Source organism: Schistocerca piceifrons, chromosome 8 (assembly GCF_021461385.2).
Source record: "Schistocerca piceifrons isolate TAMUIC-IGC-003096 chromosome 8, iqSchPice1.1, whole genome shotgun sequence".
NCBI lineage: Eukaryota > Metazoa > Arthropoda > Insecta > Orthoptera > Acrididae > Schistocerca > Schistocerca piceifrons.
The window spans coordinates 64,614,205-64,638,210 of NC_060145.1; the positions used below are offsets into that span (position 1 = coordinate 64,614,205).

Below are 24,006 nucleotides of genomic sequence, written 5' to 3' on the forward strand. Positions count from 1 at the left end.
GACGATCACCTCCGTGACGTCAGCCCTGTAAAATTCCACTTGTATGGCGACGTAGGCCAAGATTAAGCTCCATCCTCTGTGTGCCGTATGTTGCGATGGAAGAATTGTTGGCAGCCATTAGACGGAAGGCAGTTGGCGGCCGGCAATGATGTATGGCTGTTCGTGGTATGATACTCAGGTCCAACCCAGTGTCAATTAAAAACTTTACGACGGAACTCCTATCGGTTATGAACAGGCACTTGGAGGATAACTGGCAGTCGGCTGCACCTATTGTCAACCGCCGGTGGTGTTTGGGTCCGAGCATGGCGATGTGCACTTCCTTGCATGAAACTAAACTCAGCCGCCATCATAAATGACGTGCACTTTAATAAACAGTGTACCAACCTTGTTTTGTGTAGCTCACTTGTTTGTCACTCCCAGCTACCCAACAGCTGGCATGCAAACTTTCGCCGTCCGCGCCACAACCCAGCCTAGCGGCCGCCACGCACACTATACCACAGACAGTCGCCTCGTGTACCGCATCGTGCGATTCCGTGGTTACAGACGGCACCGCCCACAAACTTCACTTGCAAGACGGACTGCCTATTTCTTGCCGACCACACCGTGTCAAGCCAGAACTCATGAAAGTGGCTCGCGAACAAATAGACGATCTCTTAACAGCCGGCATCATAGAACCATCTGCCAGATGCTGGGCCTTGCCTATCCACTTCGTCACAAAAAGCGACGGCACCTGGCGTATGGTTGGCGACTATACTAAGTTGAACTCTCGTACTATCATAGACATGTACCCGGTTCCTAAAGTCGCAGATTTTAAACATGCTCTTGCAGGCACCATATATTTCTAGGTAGTGGACTGTAGGGCCTATCATCAAATTCTGATAGCACCAGAGGATATTGAAAAGACAGCTGTTACAACACCTTCCGGCCTTTTCCAGTACCAGTTCATGCCCTTTGGCCTCCGCAACACTGTACAAACTTGGCAGAGATTCATAAACAAGGTGTTGTTTCATCTGGATTTTTGTTTCGTTTACTTGGAACACATTCTCATTTTCAGTCCTACTTTGCAAAAGAACAAGGAACATTTGCAGATTGTTAAAGACACTCTTACTGCTGCCTGTGTTTAACTGAATAATAAGAAGCTCCAGTTGACACCAGACTTCAGTAAGATTCTTACAAGGGAACCTCCCCATCGCACCCCCCTCAGATTTAGTTATAACTTGGCACAGTGGATAGGCCTTGATAAACCGAACACAGATCAATTGAGAAAACAGGAAGAAGTTGTGTGGAACTGTAAAAAAATAAGCAAAATATACAAACTGAGTAGTCCATGGGTCACATATGCAACATTACGGAGTTCGGGGTTTCAGGAGCGCCGTGGTCTCGTGGTAGCGTGAGCAGCTGCAGATGAAGAGGTCAGAGGTCCTTGGTTCAAGCCTTCCCACAAGTGAAAATTTTACTTTCTTTATTTTTGCATAGTTATTATCTGTCCATTCGTTCATTGATGTCTCTGTTCACTGTAATAAGTTTAGTGTCTGTGTTTTGCGACCGCATCGCAAAACCGTGCGATTAGTAGACGAAAGGACGTGCCTCTCCAATGGGAACGGAAAACATTTGATCGCAAGGTCATAGGTCAACCAATTCCTCCACAGGAAAACACATCTGATATATTCTATACGACACTGGTGACGGCATGTGCGTCACATGACAGGAATATGTTGTCGACCGACCTAACTTGTACACTTGGCGAATGGGTAAAAAGACTCTTCTACCTTGCCCGATTTAAGTTTTCTTGTGGATGTGATAATTACTCCCAAAAAGTGATGAAAACATAAGAGTTTGTCACATAAACTTGAAATAAAAAATTAAAATTTTCACTCGATTGAAGATTTGAACCAAGGACCTTTCATTCCGCAGCTGCTCACGTTACCACGAGACCACGGAGCTCCTGCTGTCCCAGCGTCCTTGGTGTTACCTATCTTCCCATGAACTATGCAGTTTGTATATTTTGCTTATTTTTTCTCAGTTCCACACAACTTCTTCCTGTTTTCTCAATTGATCTGTGTTCAGTTTTTCAAGGCCTATCCACTGTGCCAACTTATAACTAAATCTGAGGGGGGTGCGATGGGGAGGTTCCCTTGTTAGGCTACATCGTGTCAGCTAAAGGGCCTCACTCCTCCCGAGGATAAAATCAAACCTGTTTTTGATTTGCCACACCCTCACTCGTTTAAGGAGCTGTGCAGGTTCATTGGAACAGTTAACTATTATAGGAAGCACTTGCCTGCCGCAGCCAAGGTTCAGACTCCCATAACAGACACCCTTGCTGGCAAAAATACGACTGGTATACGTCCGGTCTCCTGGAGCCCTTCCATGGAACAAGCTTTTAACAAACTGAAGCACCTACTAGCAAACGCAGTGACTGTTGCTCACCCGCATCCGGACGCTACATTTTTTATTACCGCGGATGCCAGTGATACCGCTGTAGGTGCTGTCCTCAGCCAAACCGTCGGAGATACTACCTCTCCTTTGCAGTCCTTTTCTAAGAAGCTCAACAGCGCTCAAAAAAAGTACTTAGCCTTTGATAGGGAGCTCTTGGCAGTTTATGAGGCTGTGAAACACTTTCGCGCCGAGGTTGAGGGTAGGGACTTCTACATTTTAACCGCCCATAAACCTTTGGTTGCTGCTGTAAAGAACCCCCTGACTGACCCTCCACCTAGACGCTTCCGTCGTTTGGACTTTATATTGCAATTTACCTCTGACATACGATACATCAAGGGTGCAGATAATGTGGTGGCAGATTTTTTGTCTCGTGTCGGTGCTCTCACAACTCTGATAGACCTCTCTAACTTGCCTCAGCTGCAGTCTGCATACATTGACACTATGGACCTTATTTACGATCACAGCTCGTCACTCAAAACCTGTGCGATCCACCTTTCCCGGTGTCATAGGCGAGGTTTGGTGTGACAAATCAACTAGTACACTGCGTCCCTTGATACCCAAACCTACAGAAACAGGCGTCTGACAAATTACACAACCTAGCTCATCCAGGTGTGAGAACCTCTACCAGACTTATTTCAGAGTGCATCGTCTGGCGCAACATGCATTGCGACTGCCAAGCCTCGGCCTGTGCCTGCATTCCGTGCCAACAAAATAAAGTTTTGCGGTGCACATTGCCCCCACTAGGCAGCTTCACCGCTCCTCCCAGTCGCTTCCAGCACGACTTGGTGGACCCCCTCACCCCCTCCGAGGGTTACAGATATGTGCTATCTCTTATAGACAGAACCTCTCGTTGGGTGGAAGCTGCCCTGTTACGCAATATTACATCTGAATCAGTGGCACGATCCTTCATAAACACTTGGATTTCACGCTGTGGCTCTCCTGTTTACTTGACGACCGACCAAGGCCGCCAATTAGAGTCTGCCTTGTTTTCTGAACTGTGTAGGCTGTGTGGCATCAAGAAAATTTGTTCAACACCATACCACCCCCCAAGCAACGGCTTCGTGGAACGTTGGCATAGGATGCTTAAGACTGCCCTACTTTGCCATGGCCTCCTTTGGATGGAAGCCCTGCCATTCGTCTTAGTCGGTTTGCGGACCACTTTCAAGGAAGACTTTAAGGCTCAGTGGCCGAGTTCGTCTACGGCCAGTCCCTTACACTGCCAGGCGAACTTATTGCTCCTACTCCAGTCGCCAAACCATCCGAACTGCCATCCTTGGTAGAACGGGTGAGGTTACACTGTAACAAGCTTCAACCCTCGCCCCCTTCCAGCCACACTCCGCCACAAACATATGTTCCCAAGGCGCTCGAAACTTGCGAATTTGTGTTCCTTCGCGACAACACTAAAAAGCCCCATTACAGCCCCCTTACACAGGTCCATACAGAGTTGTCAAACGAACCAGTAAAACAATGGACATCGTAATTAAGGGCTCAGTAACTACTGTCTCCCTCAACAGGGTTAAACCTGCTCGCGTCGAGTTTTCCCCTACCTCACCCACCATTCAAGAGACCACGCCCTCTGGCCACCCTTGGCCTTCTTCGTCAGCTCATGATTCGAGTAAGCTCACATCTATACCGGCCCCGTCAACAAGCCCATACTCATTCTGTGGTTTTCCGCCTCCCGGCTCCCATAGCAGAGGCCCCAGCTCCCAGGGCTCTAATATAACAGTTCCATCTTCGTGCGATAGCACACCGCGCCGCTCTTCTAACCGGTGCAGCCTGCAGGTTCCTGCCACACCCACTCAGACCTCACCGTCTGACACTCACCCCTCTACTCACAGCACACTGCCCTCACCGTGCTACTGTTTCCCCACCCTACCGGCTCAGCTTACCTCTCTGTTAGCAGGCGCCACTTACGAGTTCTCTACCCACATTCATCCTAATGACATTTGTGGTTTATCTGTCGTCTTAATGGTGATACCACATTAGTGCTGCTTGCGTGTGACAATTTGTGTGACTGGTTATGTGGTGTGTCACAACGTGTAGTGAAGCGTTTCAAAATCTCTCGAAGTGCTACATGTGGCAACCTACGTGCTTACATTACGCCAAGTGGAAAGGTGATCATTAGGTTCCCTGCCGATGACACCCTTCCACACCAGCGCTCCCGCACCGGCCGAAGACTACGACCGCCAACGTCGCTTCAAGACTTCAGCATCAGCATTCTAGTATTTGCTCCATGCTCTCCTCCCACACAGCCGGTGACGTTAGACGCGGAGGAACTCACTGTAACCCACTTAAACTCTCGCCAACTGCCCCCACCTTCGGGTACGTACTCCATACTGTAGGGGGGGGGGGGGGGGGGGGCTGTGTGGCATCAATCCATGAATCGATAGGCCAGAACATCATATGTGTATTATGTCTACAAGTTGATCTTTGTTTTATATACTTCCGGGACCTCAGCTCCCGACTAGTCTGCGACCTGTACATTTGTTGTGGAATAAAAGTATTGATGATTAGAGGAGAGAACCGTGGTCATTACCTTACCAACTTGATATCTCCTTCAATACTTTACGGAAGACAGAGAGGGAAACAATAAAAAAATGAGGTAAGTACTAATTTAGAACTATAGATGTATGTGCAGGTCAGTACAGACTAACTACTAAATAATGGTCAGTGTCTTCTTTTAAGATACTTATGAAAGTCAAAGGACATGAAAGGGAGACAGTAGCTTAAAGGAGAATGAGTCAGGGTTCTATCCTGTTACCAGTGTCATTCATTCTGCATAGTGAGCAAACAGAAGGACATGATGCTGAAAGAACTAGACTGAGAAATGAGACACTAAAATTAGTGGATGAGTTTTACTGTTTGGGCAGCAAAATAACTGTCAACAGCCGAAGAAGCAAGGATATAAAACACAAACTAGCAATAGTAAGATAAGCAATTCAGAAAAGAGAAATTTGTCAATGCTGAATATAAAATTAACTATTAGGAAGTCTTTTCTGCAAGTATTTGTCTAAAATTTTGCTTTCTAAGGAAGCAAAGTGTGGACAATAAACAGCTGAAGGAAGAAGAGTATAAAAGCTTTCTAAATGTGGCACTACAGAAGAATATTGTAGATTAGACAGTTAGATTAGATTAGATAATTAATGAAGAGGTAATGAATCAAATTGAGGAGGAAAGAAGCTTATGGTGCAACTTGACAAACAGAAGGGGTCAGTTGATAGGACACATCCTGAGGCATCAAGGAATAGTCAGGTTATGTAAGGGAGTGAGGGGACTAAGAATTGTAAAGAGAGACCAAGAGATGAATGCAGTAAGCAGGTCCAAATGGATGTAGGTTGTAGTAACTATGCAGAAATGAAGAGGCTTGCTCAACAACTGCAGCACACATGGAGGAATTTAAACAATCATTCTTCCCATACTCCATACATGAATGGAGCCGGGATAGACCCTGATAACTGACACAATGGGACATACCCTCTGTATGCACTTCACACTGCTTTGCACAGTACAAATGTAAATGTAGATGTAAACATAGTCTTGGATGGAGAACTACATCAAACCAGTCTTTGGACTGAAGACCACAACACCAGCAACAATGGTGGAAGGTGAGACATCATTTTTATGCTGAGAATTTATAGCCAATAAGTGCCTGATCCTTCTCCAAGCTATTAAATGTCAGCTCCAGCTAATGTATTGCTACCGATGGGCCAGAAGATATACAGAGTGCAACAAAATCAGCCCAAAATAAGTAATACTCTACTAGGAACCTTATATTGACATGATGCTATTAATGGATACAGAAAAGATTGTGACAGTTCCTTAGTGTGCACTGAAAGTGGTGTGCACTGTTCACACTACTGCTACATAGCTGTTCCAGGCTTGAAGGAGGAGCGAAGTACTGCAGAATCATCCACGAATACAAGTGTCTATTGGATCACTTCATGTCAAAATAGCAAATGAGGTGTGGCAGCTAAATGTCATATTTTACTGAAATGCAGTTGAATGTAGGTTTGCACAGCCTAAGTTAACATGCAATATATTTTCTTTCAGATCAAAATAATTTTCAAATGATGGGTTTAGCATTTTTGAGGATAAGTGTCAAGAAATATGTATACTGTATATTCAGAAAAATGAATAGATTTGCACCTGTAATAGATCTGTAATGATTAAATTTTTGTGCACAGCTCATGAGCACATACACTTAACTAATCTGATAGTTAAAGTGTTTGCATTTTGCAAACTGGGTGTTTTATTTGTCACTAACTTCAACTATTTATTGTAAAATTTTCTGTCACCTCTTCACACAACATAAAACGTTGGAAAATCTGAAACTTAATTTAAGTTGGAAGAGAGATAAACATTTTTCTTAATATATAAACCAAAAGTCAGATAACTTTTAGCATTATGTTCCTCAATCAGTAAAAACCAGAACATTATAGGATCACTTTGTTGTCTGTCTGTCTTTGTGCCTGTCCACCTGTCTGTTAAGACCCCTTTTTCTCAGGAACAGGTAGTCTTATCAGGTTGAAATGTATATCACATACCGAGGCATATGATCCCTTGACGTTGTAATAAATGGAAGCTTTTAAGTCAGTGCAATCAAAAGGCGCAGCCATTTATGTCACAACTGGCTACATACGTAGCAGGGGCTGTGCGGAGGGAACTGAGTGGTTTTTTAGGTTAGAAGGTCTTGGGAAAGTACAGTAAGACTTTCAGTTTCAAAGGGTGCAGGACAAACACAGGAAGAGGTAGACATAGGAACAATCAATATTGTAATTGTAAACTGCCATAGCTATGTTGGAAAATAAACAGAGCTCCAAACGCTAGCAGAAAGCACTGAATCTCAAATCGTTACAGGTATGAAAAGTTGGATAAAGTTAGAAATAAGTTCAGCCAAAAGTTTTACAAATGACCTAACCATGTTCAGAAAGGATACATTAAACACAGTACGTGGTGGAGTGTTTATTGCTGTCAGTAGTTTACTTTGTAGTGAAACCAAAGTAGATAGTTCTTGTGAATTAGTATGGGTAGAGGTTCTACTTGACAACCAGAATAAATTAATAATTGGTTCCTTTTGCTAAGACCTTCCCCCCCACCCCTTGACTCAGATGATACAGTTGCTGAACACTTCAAAGAAAACTTGTCTCTTTTCAAATAGGTACCCCATTCATACAGTTATAGTTGGTGGTGACTTCAACCTATCCTCAATATACTGGCGAAAATACATGTTTACTATCAGAGGTAGGCATAAAATATCATTCAAAATGAATGCATTCTCAGAAAATTGTATTGAACAATTAGTTCAGGAGCCCACTCAAAGTGTAAATGGTTGTGAAAACATACTAGAATTCTTAGCAACAAATAATCCTGAGGAAATAGGGAGTATTATGAAGGACACAGGGATCAGCAACCACAAGGTTGTTGTAGTGAGACTGAATACCTTAACATCTAAAGCCACCAAAAATAAATGCAAAATACATCTATTTAAAAAAAATTCGCGTGAGGCCTACCTAAGAGACAGTCTTCACTCTTTCCAATATGAATATGTACATGTAGACTAGATGCAGTTTAAGTTCAAAGAAAAGGTATTGATGGTTATCGACAGACATATACCAAATAAATTAATAAGAGATGGTACTGATCCCCCATGGTGCACTAAACAGGTCAGAACAGTGCTACAGAAGCAATGAAAAAAGCATGCATGCCAAACTTAAAAGAAAGCAAAATCTGAAGATTGGCGAAGTTTTACAGAAGCTTGAGATGTAGCGTGAACTTCAAATCAGGATACTTTTAATACTTTCCACAACAAGACTCTGTTTGTGAAATCTGGCAGAAAATCCAAAGAGATTCTGGTTGTATGTGAAGTACACCAGAGGAAAGACCCAATCAATACCTTCACTGTGTGATAACAATAGTGATGTTACTGATGACAATGCCACTAAACAGAGTTGCTAAACTTGGCTTTCCAAAATTACTTCACTCAAGATGATGAAGTAAATGTTCTGGAATTCTAACTAAGAACAACTGCCAACATGAGGAGCTTAGAAGTAGATATCCTCAACATAGGACAGCAGCTTAAATTGCTTAATAAAGGCAAGGCCTTTGATGCTGACTGTACACCAGTCAGGTTCCTCCCAGAGTATGTTGATACAATAGCTCTATATCTAGCAATCACATACCACTAATCACTCATTGGAAGATCCATGCCTTAAGACTGGAAAGTTGCACAAGTCACAATAATACCGAAGAATGGGAATAGGAGTAATCCACTAAATTACAGGCCCATATCTCTAACATCAGTTTGCAGCAGGATTGTCAAATATATACTGTGTTCTAACATTATGAGTCATCTCAAGGAAAATGATTTATTGACAAACAGCCAACACAGACTCAGAAAATTTTGTTCTTGTGAAACACAACTAACTCTTTCTTCTCATGAAATAATAAGTGCTGTTGACAGAAGAAGGCAAACTGATTCTACATTTTTAATTTCCAGGAGACTTTTGACACCTTTCCTCACAAGCAACTTCTAATTAAATTGCATGCCTAAGGAGTGTTGTCTCAGTTGTGTGACTGGATTCAAGGTTTCCTATCAGAAAGGTCACAGTTCAAAGTAACTGCTGGAAAGTTATCTAGTAACACAGAAGTAATATCTGGCATTCCCAAAGCAAGTGTTATAGGCCCTCTGCTGTGCCTGATCTGCAAAAACAATTTGGGAGACAACCTGTGTAGCACTCTTTAGATTGCTTGCAGATGATGTTGTCATTTAGTATCTTATAGAGTCATCAGATGATTGAAACAAATTGGAAAACAATTTATAAAAGCTATATGTATAGTGTGAAAAGTGGCATTTGACTCTTAAATGATGAAAAGTGTGAAGTTATCCATATGAGTACCAAAAGGAATCCACTAAATTATGGTTACATAATAAATCATACAAATCTAAAGGCTGTAAATTCGACTACACACTTAGGGATTACAATTACAAATAACTTAAGATGGAAAAGTTGGGACAATCACATAGTCAACATTGAGGGGGAAGCAAAGCAAAGACTACAATTTACTGGCAGAATTCTGAGAAAATGAAACAGTTCTACTAAACAGATTGCCTACGTTATGCTTGTATGTCCTCTTCTGGAGTATTGATGGGCTGTGTGGGATCCACATCAGATAGGAACGAAAAAATTCAAAGAGGGGCAGCTTGTTTGGTGCTCGTGAAACAGGGGAGACAGCACCACAAATATGATACGTGAAATGATGTGGCAATCATTAAAACATTGTGGGGCAATCTTCTCATGAAACTTCAATCACCAACTTTCTTCTCGAGTGTGAAAATGTTTTGTTGTTGCACACCTACACTGGGAGGTATGACCATCGTAACACTGAAGAGCCAAAGAAACTGGTACACCTGCCTAATATCATATAGGGCTCGGCTGAGTACGCAGAAGTGCCGCAAAATTACTTGGCATGGACTCAACTAATGTCTGAAGTAGTGCTGGAGGGAACTGACACCATGAATCCTGGAGGGCTGTCCATAAATCAGTAAGAGTACAAAGGGGGTGGAGATCTCTTCTGAACAGCATGTCGCAAGGCATCCCAGATATGCTTAATAAGGTTAATGTCTGGTGAGTTTGGTGGCCAACAGGAGTGTTTAAACTCAGAAGAATGTTCCTGAAGCCACTCTGTTGCAATTCTGGACATGTGGGTTGTTGCATTGTCCTGCTGGTTTTGCCCAAGTCTGTCGGAATGCACAATGGACATGAATGGATGTAGGTGATCAGACAGGATGCTTACGTACCTGACACCTGTAAATGTCAGATCTAGACATATCAGGGGCCCTATATCACTCCAACTGCGCAATGGCGCACACCATTACAGGGACTCCACCAGCTTGAACAGATCCCTTTTGACATGCACTGTTGATGGATTCATGAGGTTGTCTCCATACCCGTACACGTCCATCTGCTTGAAACAAGACTCGTCTGTCCAGGCAACATGTTTCCAGTCAACAACAGTTCAATGTCAGTGTTGATAGGCCCAGGTGAGGCGTAAAGCTTTGTGTCCTGCTGTCATCAAGGGTACACGAGTGGGTCTTCAGCTCCAAAAGCCCATATCGTTGATGTTTCATTGAACGGTTCACACGCTGACACTTGTTAATGGCCCAGCATTGAAATCTGCAGCAACCTGCAGAAGGATTTTACTTCTGTCATGTTCAATGATTTTCTTCAGTCATTGTTGGTCCCATTCTTGCAGGATCTTTTTCCGGCCACAGTGATTTCAGAGATTTGCTGTTTTCCTAGATCCCTGATATTCAGGGTACACTTGTGAAATGGTCATATGGGAAAATCTCCACTTCATCGCTACTTCGGAGATGCTGTATACCATTGCTAGTGCACTGACTATAACTCCATGTTCAAACTCACTTAAATCTTGAGAACCTGCCATTGTAGCAGCAGTAACTGATCTAACAACTGTGCCAGACACTTTTGTCTTATATAGATGTTGCCAACTGCAGCGCTGTATTCTAATGGTTTACATATCTCTGTATTTGAATATTCATGCCTATACCAGTTTCTTGGGCACTTCAGTGTAATAAAATTAGAGAAACCACAGCCCGCACAGAAAGATTTAAGTGTCCGTGTTTCCTGTGCATTGTTTGAAAGTGGACTGGTAGGGAAGGTGATTTGATGAGCCCTCTGCCAGGCACTCGATTGTGAATTGTTGAATGTCATGTTTGATACTTGCAAACTCACTCATCAAAACCTATAGGGTACTTCCTATTGGTTTATATTCACGAAATTTTGCAAGAAGCAAAGTTTCACAGCACGAGTAAAGGAAAAATATCCCCCCCCCCCCCCCCATTTGTTATTCGACTGTCTGTCTGTCCATGTGTTAAGGCCCCGTTTCCTCAGGAAACAGCTGACGTATCAAATTGAAATTTATGTCACATACTAAGGTCTATAGCCCCTGGACACAGTAATAAATGTAAGGCTCTAACTCAATGCAATCAAACGGTACGGCGATTTATGTCACATATTTTGAGGCTCATAAACTGTCATCAAAACTAGTATGTTACTTCCCAGTGACCTAGAATCATGAAATATGGCAGGAAACAAGGTTCCATAGTACAAGTAAAGGAAAAAAAACTGATGTGTTAATTTGAAATTATATCACATGAAAATAATATTTCTTTGTCATTTTTTGTCTGACAGTCTGTCCGTCTGTCTGTTAAGACCCCTTTTTCTCATGAATGGGTAGATGTAACAAGTTGAAATTGGTGTCACATATTAAGGTCCCTTGGTGATGTAAAAAAGTTAAGGTCTAAGGCAATGTAATCAAAAGATATCACCATTTATGTCACATATTCTGATACTCAGAAAGTCACACATTAAAAGCTATAGTGTACTTCCCATTAACTCAGAATTACGAAATTCAGCAAAAAGCAAGGTTTCATAGTGCAAGTAAAACGGAAAATATCAGAAATTTATTAATTTTTAATCATATCACATGCAAACAATATTTATTTTATCGTTTGTTATCCGACTTCAAACTTAAAACATTTTTAAATGTCTTGCAATTCCCAGGACCAATACCTTGCCAGTATATATGTTGATAAAATGCAAAAATCATCCACATTCTTGGCTCCTGCGATGGATGAACTGTTTATATACATAATTAAATTTGCATGTAACCCTCGGAGCGAGTTTCCTACTCAGACCTAGCCAATTTTTTAAAATTTATTTTGCATTTAAATACATATAACTAAATACATTATATACAAAAAAACACAAACATACACACAAAATTCGAGCTTTCGCAACAAACTGTTGCCTCATCAGGAAAGAGGGAAGGAGAGGGAAAGACTAAAGGATGTGGGTTTTAAGGGAGAGGGTAAGCAGTCATTCCAATCCCTGGAGCGGAAAGACTTACCTTAGGGGGAAAAAAGGACAGGTATACACTCGCACACACACACACACACATATCCATCCGCACATACACAGACACAAGCAGACATTTGTAAAGGCAAAGAGTTTGAGCAGAGATGTCAGTCGAGGCGGAAGTACAGAGGCAAAGATGTTGTTGAAAGACAGGTGAGGTATGAGCGGCGGCAAAATGAAATTAGCGGAGATTGAGGCCTGGCGGATGACGAGAAGAGAGGATATACTGAAGGGCAAGTTCCCATCTCCGGAGTTCGGATTGGTTGGTGTTGGTGGGAAGTATCCAGATAACCCGGACGGTGTAACACTGTGCCAAGATGTGCTGGCTGTGCACCAAGGCATGTTTAGCCACAGGGTGATCCTCATTACCAACAAACACTGTCTGCCTGCGTCCATTCATGCGAATGGACAGTTTGTTGCTGGTCATTCCCACATAGAATGCATCACAGTGTAGGTAGGTCAGTTGGTAAATCACGTGGGTGCTTTCACACGTGGCTCTACCTTTGATCGTGTACACCTTCCGGGTTACAGGACTGGAGTAGGTGGTGGTGGGAGGGTGCATGGGACAGGTTTTGCATCGGGGGCGGTTACAAGGATAGGAGCCAGAGGGTAGGGAAGGTGGTTTGGGGATTTCATAGGGATGAACTAACAGGTTACGAAGGTTAGGTGGACGGCGGAAAGACACTCTTGGCGGAGTGGGGAGGATTTCATGAAGGATGGATCTCATTTCAGGGCAGGATTTGAGGAAGTCGTATCCCTGCTGGAGAGCCACATTCAGAGTCTGGTCCAGTCCCGGAAAGTATCCTGTCACAAGTGGGGCACTTTTGTGGTTCTTCTGTGGGGGATTCTGGGTTCGAGGGGACGAGGAAGTGGCTCTGGTTATTTGCTTCTGTACCAGGTCGGGAGGGTAGTTGCGGGATGCCACTTTCCTTGACGTTGACCTCCACCTGTCCAATGGCCAACTTCACACGTCCGTCCACATCAAACCCACCAACAAGCAACAGTACCTCCATTATGACAGCTGCCACCCATTCCACATCAAACGGTCCCTTCCCTACAGCCTAGGTCTTCGTGGAAAACGAATCTGCTCCAGTCCGGAATCCCTGAATCATTACACCAACAACCTGAAAACAGCTTTCGCATCCCGCAACCACCCTCCCGACCTGGTACAGAAGCAAATAACCAGAGCCACTTTCTCGTCCCCTCGAACCCAGAATCCCCCACAGAAGAACCACAAAAGTGCCCCACTTGTGACAGGATACTTTCCGGGACTGGACCAGACTCTGAATGTGGCTCTCCAGCAGGGATACGACTTCCTCAAATCCTGCCCTGAAATGAGATCCATCCTTCATGAAATCCTCCCCACTCCGCCAAGAGTGTCTTTCCGCCGTCCACCTAACCTTCGTAACCTGTTAGTTCATCCCTATGAAATCCCCAAACCACCTTCCCTTCCCATCTCGCTCCTATCCTTGTAACCGCCCCCAATGCAAAACCTGTCCCATGCAACCTCCCACCACCACCTACTCCAGTCCTGTAACCCGGAAGGTGTACACGATCAAAGGTAGAGCCACGTGTGAAAGCACCCACGTGATTTACCAACTGACCTGCCTACACTGTGATGCATTCTATGTGGGAATGACCAGCAACAAACTGTCCATTCGCATGAATGGACACAGGCAGACAGTGTTTGTTGGTAATGAGGATCACCCTGTGGCTAAACATGCCTTGGTGCACAGCCAGCACATCTTGGCACAGTGTTACACCGTCCGGGTTATCTGGATACTTCCCACCAACACCAACCTATCCGAACTCCGGAGATGGGAACTTGCCCTTCAGTATATCCTCTCTTCTCGTCATCCGCCAGGCCTCAATCTCCGCTAATTTCAAGTTGCCACCACTCATACCTCACCTGTCTTTCAACAACTTCTTTGCCTCTACACTTCTGCCTCGACTAACATCTCTGCCCAAACTCTTTGTCTTTAAATATGTCTGCTTGTGGCTGTATGTGTGGATGGATATGTGCGTGTGTGCGAGTGTATACCTGTCCTTTTTTCCCCCAAAGGTAAGTCTTTCCGCTCCCGGGATTGGAATGACTCCTTACCCTCTCCCTTAAAACCCACTTTTTTCGTCTTCCCCTCTCCTTCCCTCTTTCCTGATGAGGCAACAGTTTGTTGCGAAAGCTCGAATTTTGTGTGTATGTTTGTGTTTTTTTGTGTCTCTATCGACCTGCCAGCGCTTTCGTTCGGTAAGTCACCTCATCTTTGTTTTTATATATAATTTTTCCCACGTGGAATGTTTCCTTCTATTATATATAAATACATTATATAATAGAGGGAAACATTCCACGTGGGAAAAATATATCTAAAAACAAAGATGATGTGACTTACCGAACGAAAGTGCTGGCAGGTCGATAGACACACAAACAAACGCAAACATACACATGAAATTCAAGCTTTCGCAACAAACTGTTGCTTCATCAGGAAAGAAGGAAGGAGAGGGAAAGACGAAAGGATTTGGGTTTTAAGGGAGAGGGTAAGGAGTCATTCCAATCCCGGGAGCGGAAAGATTTACCTTGGGGGGAAAAAGGACAGGTATACACTCGCACACACACACATATCCATCCGCACATACACAGACACAAGCAGACATTTGTAAAGGCAAAGAGTTTGGGCAGAGATGTCAGTCAAGGCGGAATTAGAGGCAAAGATGTCGTTGAAAGACAGGTGAGGTATGAGCGGCGGCAAATTGAAATTAGCGGAGATTGAGGCCTGGCGGATAACGAGAAGAGAGGATATACTGAAGGGCAAGTTCCCATCTCCGGAGTTCTGACAGGTTGGTGTTAGTGGGAAGTATCCAGATTACCCGGACGGTGTAACACTATGCCAAGATGTGCTGGCTGTGCACCAAGGCATGTTTAGCCACAGGGTGATCCTCATTACCAACAAACACTGTCTGCCTGTGTCCATTCATGCGAATGGACAGTTTGTTGCTGGTCATTCCCACATAGAAAGCTTCACAGTGTAGGCAGATCAGTTGGTAAATCACGTGGGTGCTTTCACACGTGGCTCTGCCTTTGATCGTGTACACCTTCCGGGTTACAGGACTGGAGTAGGTGGTGGTGGGAGGGTGCATGGGACAGGTTTTACACCGGGGGCGGTTACAAGGGTAGGAGCCAGAGGGTATGGAAGGTGGTTTGGGGATTTCATAGGGATGAACTAAAAGGTTACGAAGGTTAGGTGGACGGCGGAAAGACACTCTTGGTGGAGTGGGGAGGATTTCAAATCCTGCCCTGAAATGAGATCCATCCTTCATGAAATCCTCCCCACTCCACCAAGAGTGTCTTCCCTGCCTCTTTCCTGATCGGGGCTTTCGTTGAATGCAACAGTTGCAGCCTTTAGAGTGGCCAGAGATAGCAGTCATGTGTGCATGAGGTGTGCCTGCTTGTGTGAATCTGTGTGCCTTCCTTTCTTTTCTGAAGAAGGCTTTGGCCAAAGCTTGGTGTGTAATGGACTTTTTGTTGTAGCTGTCTGCAACTGAGCGTATCATCTTTACAAAATTGCTGAATGAAGTTTAGTTGTTCTATGTACTGTTTCTGATGACAGTGCAATATCATGGATCGTTCTGTAGGTAAACAAAGAATCAATGTCTGAAAACCATATACAGCAAATAAACTGGCCCTCTGGATGTAATTATTCCACTTGATAAAAATATAAATATACTTACATTAATTATTTGTGTTGTTCTGCCATCGGTCACCTTTATATTTATTTTCAGTTTAACAAAGCTCTGTGTTTCAAGTATGTTCTGCTCATTTTGTCACTTTGTTAGTTACCAGATTTTCATATATTTAGGCATATTTTAAGTAACTTCAAACTAATTTTTTTGGATGTTCAAAAAACTAAACTTAAGGGTATGAAAGCCAAAAATTGAATTCTGTTTCTTTCAACAATGACAAAAATTCATTGTGAGGAATCAGGTTATTGCCATCAATTGGAATGTAATGGGTTCACAACAGTGACACAAAGCAAAGCTGAGAAATAATTTGAGAACATTTTCTTTGGATTTTGTCTGAGAAATGGGATATGTTTCACTCATCCCAAGACAGTCTTTGTGCTCTAAGCATTTCATTAAATTACACCAGACACCTTCACAATCCTGAAAATGAAGTTACAGCAGTTTCTGAAGTTGGTTTTCTGCCAATTTATCATTACTTTATTACAAAAGGTGTTTATGCAACAGCCTAATGGAAACCAATATTTATGTTGGTTTTTAGAAAACTGTCACTCTTTAACATCATGAGTTATTACTTGTTCCATTATACATTTTTTTGAACTTACACGGTGACAATTATTGAATGACATCAAAAAAATGTAAATCAGTTACAAATTGTGGTGTGCAGACACTTTATGCAACATGTAAATGTCACTACAGATATTTAGATTTTGGTTATGAATGTTTGATATGCCTGCCATCACTGGCAATGATGTGGCGCAGATGAATAGCAAAATTCTGCATGACCCTCAGAAGTGTTGGGACATTGATGTTCTCCTGAATGGCTGTTTTCAGCTCAGCAATGGTTTTGGGGTTATTGCTGTACACCTTGTATTTAATACTGCCCCACAAAAAGAATCACATGTGTTCAGATCCAGAGAATGTGGCAGCCAATCGAGGCCCATGTCAGTGCCCTCTGGGTAGCTCAGATCCAGAATACGGTCCCAAAAGTGCTTCTCTAGGACGTCAAACACTCTCCTGTTTTGATGGGGTCGAGCTCCATCTTGCACGAACCACATTTTGTCAAACTCAGTGTCACTTTGGATAACGGGGATAAAATCATCTTCAAAAATCTTCACGTACCATTCAATAGTCACCGTGCCATCAAGGAATATCGCACCCATTATTCTGTAGCTGGACACTGCACACCACACAGTCACTCATTGAGGGTGAAGAGACTTCTCGATCAGAAAATGCAGATTCTCAGTCTCACAAATGCATCAATTTCGCTTACTAACGAACCAATCCATTAAAAAGTGGGATTCGTTGCTAAACCAAACCATACTAATTCCCATCATGCCCCGAAGCCAACTGTGCAGTTTGAATGTCCTACTGCAAGCTGTTCAGAAGTTATGATGATTTTATTTCTTTTAGTTCAATAACTGTCTCCTTGTAAGACTACTCCATAGAATAGAAACCTAGCAACCAGAAGATGAAGAATATGACTTCCCAGACTTGTTTCAAGTGGCCTTTTCTTAAAATTACTTTTCTTAAGTGACGTATCACATAACAAAACATTATCTTTACAATAATATTGGCTTGTATCTTATTGGAAGCCTAAGTATAACATCTCTTCAGAACTTGGATCTTTTATTGTTGAAATATAACACTACTTCTTTTCATTGTAACACTGACATGGGATTTTTAATGCATACTTCTTAGCTAGAATACGATGGCAGAACTTGTGTTCTAGATTACATTAGTATATGAATCTCATAGTAAACTGCTTTTTTACAACTGTAAGTGCACCTTCATCTTTGCAAGATTACACTTCCATAAATTATTACCTCTCTCCTATCTTTTTTCTGGCTTCACTCTCAAACTAATACTTCAAATATAACTCTCACTTGTCTAAAACTCACCTTAAGAAATTCTATTTTGATCCTAGTTTTCTGTTCCTTTCACACAGGTCATTATTAATTAATGCATTTCATGAACAAGTTTCCACATATGGCGTACTTTTCACTTCATATGCTCCTTCAACACTATGTTGAAATGTTCTGCTTAACAATACTTCTCAGTGAGCCAATAACAGAGCTCACTGTCAAGCTGAATACTACACGCAAAAGCTAAAATTTCAACAGGTCACTTTCACTGTAATATTCCCTTTCATTTTCCTGAAGATCCTTCTGTTTCCCATTTTCAGTGCAGCGAGTAGCAACTCTTATGGTATTGTGGTATGAATTACTACACTTAATTTTGTGACAAATGATATTTAAGATTACTTTCATCATTACCTTTAGCTGTGGTAGTTCAATATGAGTCATTTCCAGAGGTGAAAATAATAGATTCTTGGTCAAATCTCTTGCCTTGGGAACTTTTTTTGTCATCTGAAAATATGCAATTAACATATCATTGGATTAACTGATTAAAACATTTTTAACAGATGATTATCAATGCAATAACACCATGTTCATTAATTAATTCATTCATTCATTCACAAATCACTTTCCACAAATAGCATCATGAACGAGAGTCTTCATGGGCGTAAATTGAGTTAAATTAAACATCCTGCAAGTTGCTTTTATGAAGTCCACAACAATCAGTTATGACTAGTGCTAATCTGCTCACATTGATAACTACGAAATTACTCCTAGATTACTTTACATATGAAGGACAGTATGAATTACGATAAACTAATACTCACCACATAGAGGAAGCAATGAGAGAAAGACAAAGAAATTTAATACTAGACTGAGCAGTCAGTCAAAGTCCATCATCAGATATAGGAACACACACACACACACACACACACACACACACACACACACACACACACACACACACACACACACATTTATACACTCCTGGAAATTGAAATAAGAACACCGTGAATTCATTGTCCCAGGAAGGGGAAACTTTATTGACATATTCCTGGGGTCAGATACATCACATGATCACACTGACAGAACCACAGGCACATAGACACAGGCAACAGAGCATGCACAATGTCGGCACTAGTACAGTGTATATCCACCTTTCGCAGCAATGCAGGCTGCTATTCTCCCATGGAGACGATCGTAGAGATGCTGGATGTAGTCCTGTGGAATGGCTTGCCATGCCATTTCCACCTGGCGCCTCAGTTGGACCAGCGTTCGTGCTGGACGTGCAGACCGCGTGAGACGACGCTCCATCCAGTCCCAAACATGCTCAATGGGGGACAGATCCGGAGATCTTGCTGGCCAGGGTAGTTGACTTACACCTTCTAGAGCACGTTGGGTGGCACGGGATACATGCGGACGTGCATTGTCCTGTTGGAACAGCAAGTTCCCTTGCCGGTCTAGGAATGGTAGAACGATGGGTTCAATGACGGTTTGGATGTACCGTGCACTATTCAGTGTCCCCTCGACGATCACCAGTGGTGTACGGCCAGTGTAGGAGATCGCTCCCCACACCATGATGCCGGGTGTTGGCCCTGTGTGCCTCAGTCGTATGCAGTCCTGATTGTGGCGCTCACCTGCACGGCGCCAAACACGCATACGACCATCATTGGCACCAAGGCAGAAGCGACTCTCATCGCTGAAGACGACACGTCTCCATTCGTCCCTCCATTCACGCCTGTCGCGACACCACTGGAGGCGGGCTGCACGATGTTGGGGCGTGAGCGGAAGACGGCCTAACGGTGTGCGGGACCATAGCCCAGCTTCATGGAGACGGTTGCGAATGGTCCTCGCCGATACCCCAGGAGCAACAGTGTCCCTAATTTGCTGGAAAGTGGCGGTGCGGTCCCCTACGGCACTGCGTAGGATCCTACGGTCTTGGCGTGCATACGTGCATCGCTGCGGTCCGGTCCCAGGTCGACGGGCACGTGCACCTTCCGCCGACCACTGGCGACAACATCGATGTACTGTGGAGACCTCACGCCCCATGTGTTGAGCACTTCGGCGGTACGTCCACCCGGCCTCCCGCATGCCCACTATACGCCCTCGCTCAAAGTCCGTCAACTGCACATACGGTTCACGTCCACGCTGTCGCGGCATGCTACCAGTGTTAAAGACTGCGATGGAGCTCCGTATGCCACGGCAAACTGGCTGACACTGACGGCGGCGGTGCACAAATGCTGCGCAGCTAGCGCCATTCGACAGCCAACACCGCGGTTCCTGGTGTGTCCGCTGTGCCGTGCGTGTGATCATTGCTTGTACAGCCCTCTCGCAGTGTCCGGAGCAAGTATGGTGGGTCTGACACACTGGTGTCAATGTGTTCTTTTTTCCATTTCCAGGAGTGTACATGCACAACTTGCCCACTCACTTGGTCACTGTCGCCTCTAGGTGCTGAGGATCAACCAACTGCAGTGAGCAATCATTTCACTGGGGTTGGTATTGGTGGGTGCAGAAGAAACCTGAGGTGGAAAGAGAGAGGGATAGCAGGGCACAGGTGGGGAATATGTTTATGTGCTGCCTGTGAGAGTGTGCAGGGGTGTAGTGGGGTCAGCATGATGGGTCGCCAAGTGTAGCGCTGGGGAGGAGAGGGGGAAAGGGAGAGGAGAGAAGACGAAAGACTATGCAGATGTATGGGGGGATAGAGGGCATGTAGGTCAGAGAGGGAGCAGGGAAGCAGATAGAAGCATATGGTGAAACAGCACTAGCAATTTGAGGCCAGTGTGTTTATGGGAGTAAATGTTCCAGAGAGAGTTCTCACTTGTGCAGTTTAGGAAAGCTGGTGTTAGTGGGAGTAACATAGAAGGCACAGTCTGTGAAGCAGTCACTGAAGTCAAGTATACCATGAGGCACAGCATGCTTGGCAGTTGGGTAGTCCAGCTGTAACTTGGTCACAGTGGGGAAGTAGTAGTCACGTGGACAGAGAGTTTGTTATTGGTCCTGTCCATGTGGAATGCTGCACAGGGATTGCAGCTAAGTTGGTAGAATACACAGATCCATTCACAGGTTTCCCCACCTTTTGTGGGGTAGGACATTCCTGTGATAGGACTGGAGTAGGTAATAGTGGGAGGACGTATGTGAAAAGTCTTGCATCTAGGTTTCTTATAGAGATATGAACTATGAGGCAAGGAGCTGGAGTAGGGTTGAAATAGAGACAGACAAGTATAATGTGTAGGTTGGATGGATAGTAAATACCACTGTGGGAAGGTTGGGTAGAATATTTCTCATTTCACAGCACAACAAGAGGTAGTCAAATCACGGCAGAGAACATGGTTAAGTTGCTCAGTACTGGGTGCTACTGATTCGTGAGAGGGCACTCCTTTGTGGACAGTCAGTGGGTATGCGACTAGGGAGACAAGGATTGGGAGATTTGTTTCTGTACAATGTGTGGAGGGTAATGTTTGGCAGTGGAGACCTCAGTGAGACCGTTAGCATTTTTGGAGATGAACCATCCATCATTACAGATGGAATGACTACCAGTGATTAGGTGGTATCAAAGAGAACTCTTGGTGTGGAATGGGTGGTAGCTGTCAAAATGGAGGTACTGCTGATGGTTGGAACTTTGATGTGAACAGAGATATTCATGCTGTCAGACTTGAGGCAGAGTTGACAACAAGGATGGTGGCTCAGTAGGTTGAGGACAACCTTGTGAAGATAATGAGAGAGGAGATGTTGATATCCTGGAAGAATGGGGTTAACTTATCCTCACCCTCAGTTCAGATCGCAAAGATATCATCACTAATTCTAAACCATGTGAGGAGTTCAGCATTTCAGGTGGCTAGGAAGGATTTCTCCAGATGCTACATGAATAGGTTAGTGAAAGATGGTACCATTTGGATGCCATGGTTGCACCGCAGATTTAGTTGTAGGTGATGCCTTCAAAGAAGTAGTAATTGTGGGTGTGGATGTAGTTAGTCATGATGATTAGGAGAGAGGCTGTGAGTCTGGAGTCAGTCAGGAATTGGGAGAAGCAGTGTTCAATGGTGTCATGTCCATGAACATTGGGGATGTTGGTGTAGAGGGAGGTGGCACTGACTGTGATGAATAGAGCACCAAATCACAAACAGACAAGATCGTTTGAGAGTCAGTAGAGGAAATGGTTGGTTTATTTTATATAGGAGGGTAGGTTATGGATGATAGGCTGAAGGTTTGGACCTCAAGGGCAGAGACTTTATATGGCCTGACCATCAAATTACCTGTCTCCAGCTGCAACTCATCCTTCTACAATAACTTTTATTTACCCAAGTGCTGTCAGTAGCTATCCTTCATCAACCCTATCCTGTATGATCATATAAACCAGGCTCATGTCTTATTGCACTATTTCTGCTGCATTCACAAAATCCAGAATTTCTGCATCCCATTTCCTAGATTGATACGCTTGTCCTCCAGGAACTATAGATGCACATACAACACCATTTCAGAAAGTGTCGAACTATTCAATTCATACTCCCACTTTGGACTAACACTATCCACCAACACCACCACCACAAGAGCCTCCACCAAACGTTGCCCATGGTCTGTCATAGCCCAAACTTTGCCCATGGCCTGTCATAGCCACCAAATCCTGCACTGCATACCTACCCACTACTTCTGCTGGGGAACTCCTACAGAACCCAGAGCCTAAACAGACCTCCAAGGCCTCAGTCCCTCAGAAGAATAAGTCTTTTCTGAAGGCCTCAATTTTTGTCCCACTCCAAAATTCATTCACATGAGCTTGTTAAAGACCTTCTCTCCTTCTTAAAGACACTACCATGGAAACACTTTTTCACCACAAATCCTACCAAATAGATTTGATGCAAAACCAAAACTGAACCCTGACTTACTCATTTTACTCCTTCATCTAACCATGATCCACCCCTACTCCCACTCAAACATCGGCTGTTAACTTTCCAGAATTTCCTAACATCAAACCATGCCTCACCATCATTTAGCAAATGCCTCAACATTGACTCCAGCCTCACATCTGCAGAAAGAACTGCAGTCCACCATCTAAAAACTCATACTGATCTTATAATCCTACTGTTGACAAAGGTTTCAACACTGCAGTTATCAACTGTAGGAATTACTTGGCTGACAGGCTCCATCAGATCCCGGACATGGACACCTGTAAACTCTGCCACAGTGAACCCACTCCAGAAATCCAGAATGACCTTCAGTTATTCCTCAAATCCCTAGATCTGTCCTAGAACCTCTCCCCCAAGTCTGTCCCCAGCATCAGCTTTACTGCTCTCCGCACTCCTACATTCTACATGCTTCCTCTCTATTGTGGCTGGATACTGTAGCCAAATAGAGCAAACACTTGTTGCTGTGGGTCAACATCTTCAGCATACTACCTGTAACCTACCTTCCTATATAAAAGACAGTAACCATTTCCTATACTGACTCTTCACAGTTTCTGTTGTCTTACCATCCACTGCCCTGCTTATCAGTGATGTTGCCACTGCCTTCTACATTAACATGCCCAATGCCCATGACTTTGTCACCATAGAACACTACATCTCCCAACTCTCAAATGACTCCAGACCGTCAACTTACTTTCTTGTCACCTTAAACAACTACATCCTAATCGGTAATTACTTCTCTATTAAATGCATCACCTAGAAACAAATCTGTGATACAGCCATAGGCACCTGCATGTCATCTCACATGCCATCCTACTCATAGATCATCTAGAGGAATCATTCATAGACACCCAGTACCCAATACCCTGCAGCTAATTGATGATGTCATGGTCAGGACTGAGGGTAAGGGCAGCCTGTCCATATTCCTTCAGAACCTCAACACCTCCTCTCCCATTTTCTTCACATGGTCATCCTCAGCTCAACAAGTCACCTTCCCAAATGTCAATCTCAATGTCACAGAAGACTCCATCCATATGTCCATCCACATCAAACCTGCCAGTGACCAACAGTACTCCATACCAACAAGTCCCTTACATACAGCCTAGACATTCACAGTCATTGCATCTGCACTGAAGAGCAGTT

At 43.7% G+C, this 24,006-nt stretch overlaps 1 protein-coding gene across 1 annotated transcript in view; it reads right to left on the reverse strand.

Annotated features, from left to right (window-relative positions):
- Positions 1-24,006, reverse strand: part of LOC124712078 (putative uncharacterized protein DDB_G0271606) — a 253,374-nt gene that overhangs the window by 65,468 nt on the left and 163,900 nt on the right. The window contains exon 7 of the mRNA XM_047242374.1: positions 18,383-18,475. Within this exon, the coding sequence (XP_047098330.1) occupies positions 18,383-18,475 (93 nt within the window). The remainder of the gene's footprint in view (positions 1-18,382; positions 18,476-24,006) is intronic.